General features: G+C 52.7%; 1 protein-coding gene across 1 annotated transcript in view; it reads right to left on the bottom strand.

Annotated features, from left to right (window-relative positions):
* Positions 1-106: 106 nt before the first annotated feature.
* The window catches only part of Hcar1 (hydroxycarboxylic acid receptor 1), a 2255-nt gene continuing 990 nt past the window's right edge, over positions 107-1371 (bottom strand). The window contains exon 2 of the mRNA XM_013023063.1: positions 107-207. Coding sequence (XP_012878517.1) covers positions 107-207 — 101 coding nt within the window. The remainder of the gene's footprint in view (positions 208-1371) is intronic.

Here is a 1371-nt window from a genome sequence, read left to right as displayed (position 1 = left end):
GTCGCCCCCATTGCTTCCTCTTTTTCCCTGCGTGCCCTTCCCCGCGGTCCTGCGCGGCCTGATCCCTCGTGGGCCCCGGGACTCGGCCGGTGAGCCTAGAGCTTGCTCAGACTGTAGGACTCGAGGGCAGCTCGCACCCCTGGCCTGACAGAACCGAGAGCTCGGGCGGGGCAGCCTGCACCCTGGGCCTGCTGCTTTGGGGCAGGGCTGGGGGGCATCAGGTCAGAATCGGGAAGCACGCTGTGGTGTTGTGCTGTATTACAGGTCTGTGAAATGGCTGCTGACATTTCTGAACCCAGTGGTGCTGACTGCAGAGGGGACCCGAGGATCAGCGCCAAGTTAGACGCGGATTACCCACTTCGAGTCCTCTACTGTGGAGGCGAGTGTCTGCGAAACAAAAAGCTTTCACTCACATTTTTATGTAGTGTTTCACATGTGGCTGGTTAAACTCTCCTTTCTTCCTCCCCGTCCCCCCTTTTTTGGTGCTGGTACTTGGCTCAGGCCAGGATGCTGTCCTTTAGCTTTTGGTCTCAAAGCTGGTGCTATATACCACTTGAGTCACAGCTCCGTTGACAGCTGTATGATGGAGATAAAGAGTCTCGTACATTCACCTGCCTGGATTGGCTTTCGACCTCCAGGATCCTCAGCCTCCTGAGGAGCTAGGATTATACCTTTGAACCACTGGCGCCAGCATCAGCTTTTTTTTTTGGTCGGTCCTGGGGCTTGAACTCAGGGACCCGGGCTCTGACCCTGAGCTTATTTGCTCCAGGCGAGCACTCTACCACTTTGAGCCACAGCTCCACTTCCGGTTTCCTGGTGGTTCATTGGAGGTAAGAGTCTCTTGGACTTTTCCTGCCTGGGCTGCCTTTGAACTGAGATCCGCAGATCTCAGCCTCCTTAGTAGCTAAGATTACAGGTGTGAGCCACCAACGCTAGGCATGTTTAACTTTCAACAGTGACATTGAATTCTCCTTTATTTTGCATATTTAGATTTTTTTTTTTGTCGGTCGTGGAGTTTGAACTCTGGGCTTGGGCGCTGTCCCTCAGCTTTTCAGCTCAAGACTAGCTAGCGCTCTATCACTAGAGCCACAGGGCCACTTTTCAGATCTTAGCCTTCTGAGTAGCTAGGATGACAGGCATGAGCCATGGGCGCCCAGCTATGTTTTCATTTTTGAGCAAGCAAGAGCTTGAGGCCCAGAGTTCAAGTACTAACGGGAAAAAAAGCAACTAAAGAGTGATTACCAGGGAATACATGCAAGGAGTAATGGTAGAAAAAGACAAGAATCTTGGGCTGGGAGGGTGGCTCAGTGATAGAGCGCTTGCCTTGCATGCATGATGCCCTGGGTTTGATTCCTCAGCACCACATAAGCA

This window comes from Dipodomys ordii, unplaced genomic scaffold, assembly GCF_000151885.1.
Source record: "Dipodomys ordii isolate 6190 unplaced genomic scaffold, Dord_2.0 Scaffold66, whole genome shotgun sequence".
Classification (NCBI taxonomy): domain Eukaryota; kingdom Metazoa; phylum Chordata; class Mammalia; order Rodentia; family Heteromyidae; genus Dipodomys; species Dipodomys ordii.
Note: the sequence above shows the minus strand (reverse complement) of the source record. Positions and strands in the feature narration are given on the sequence as shown.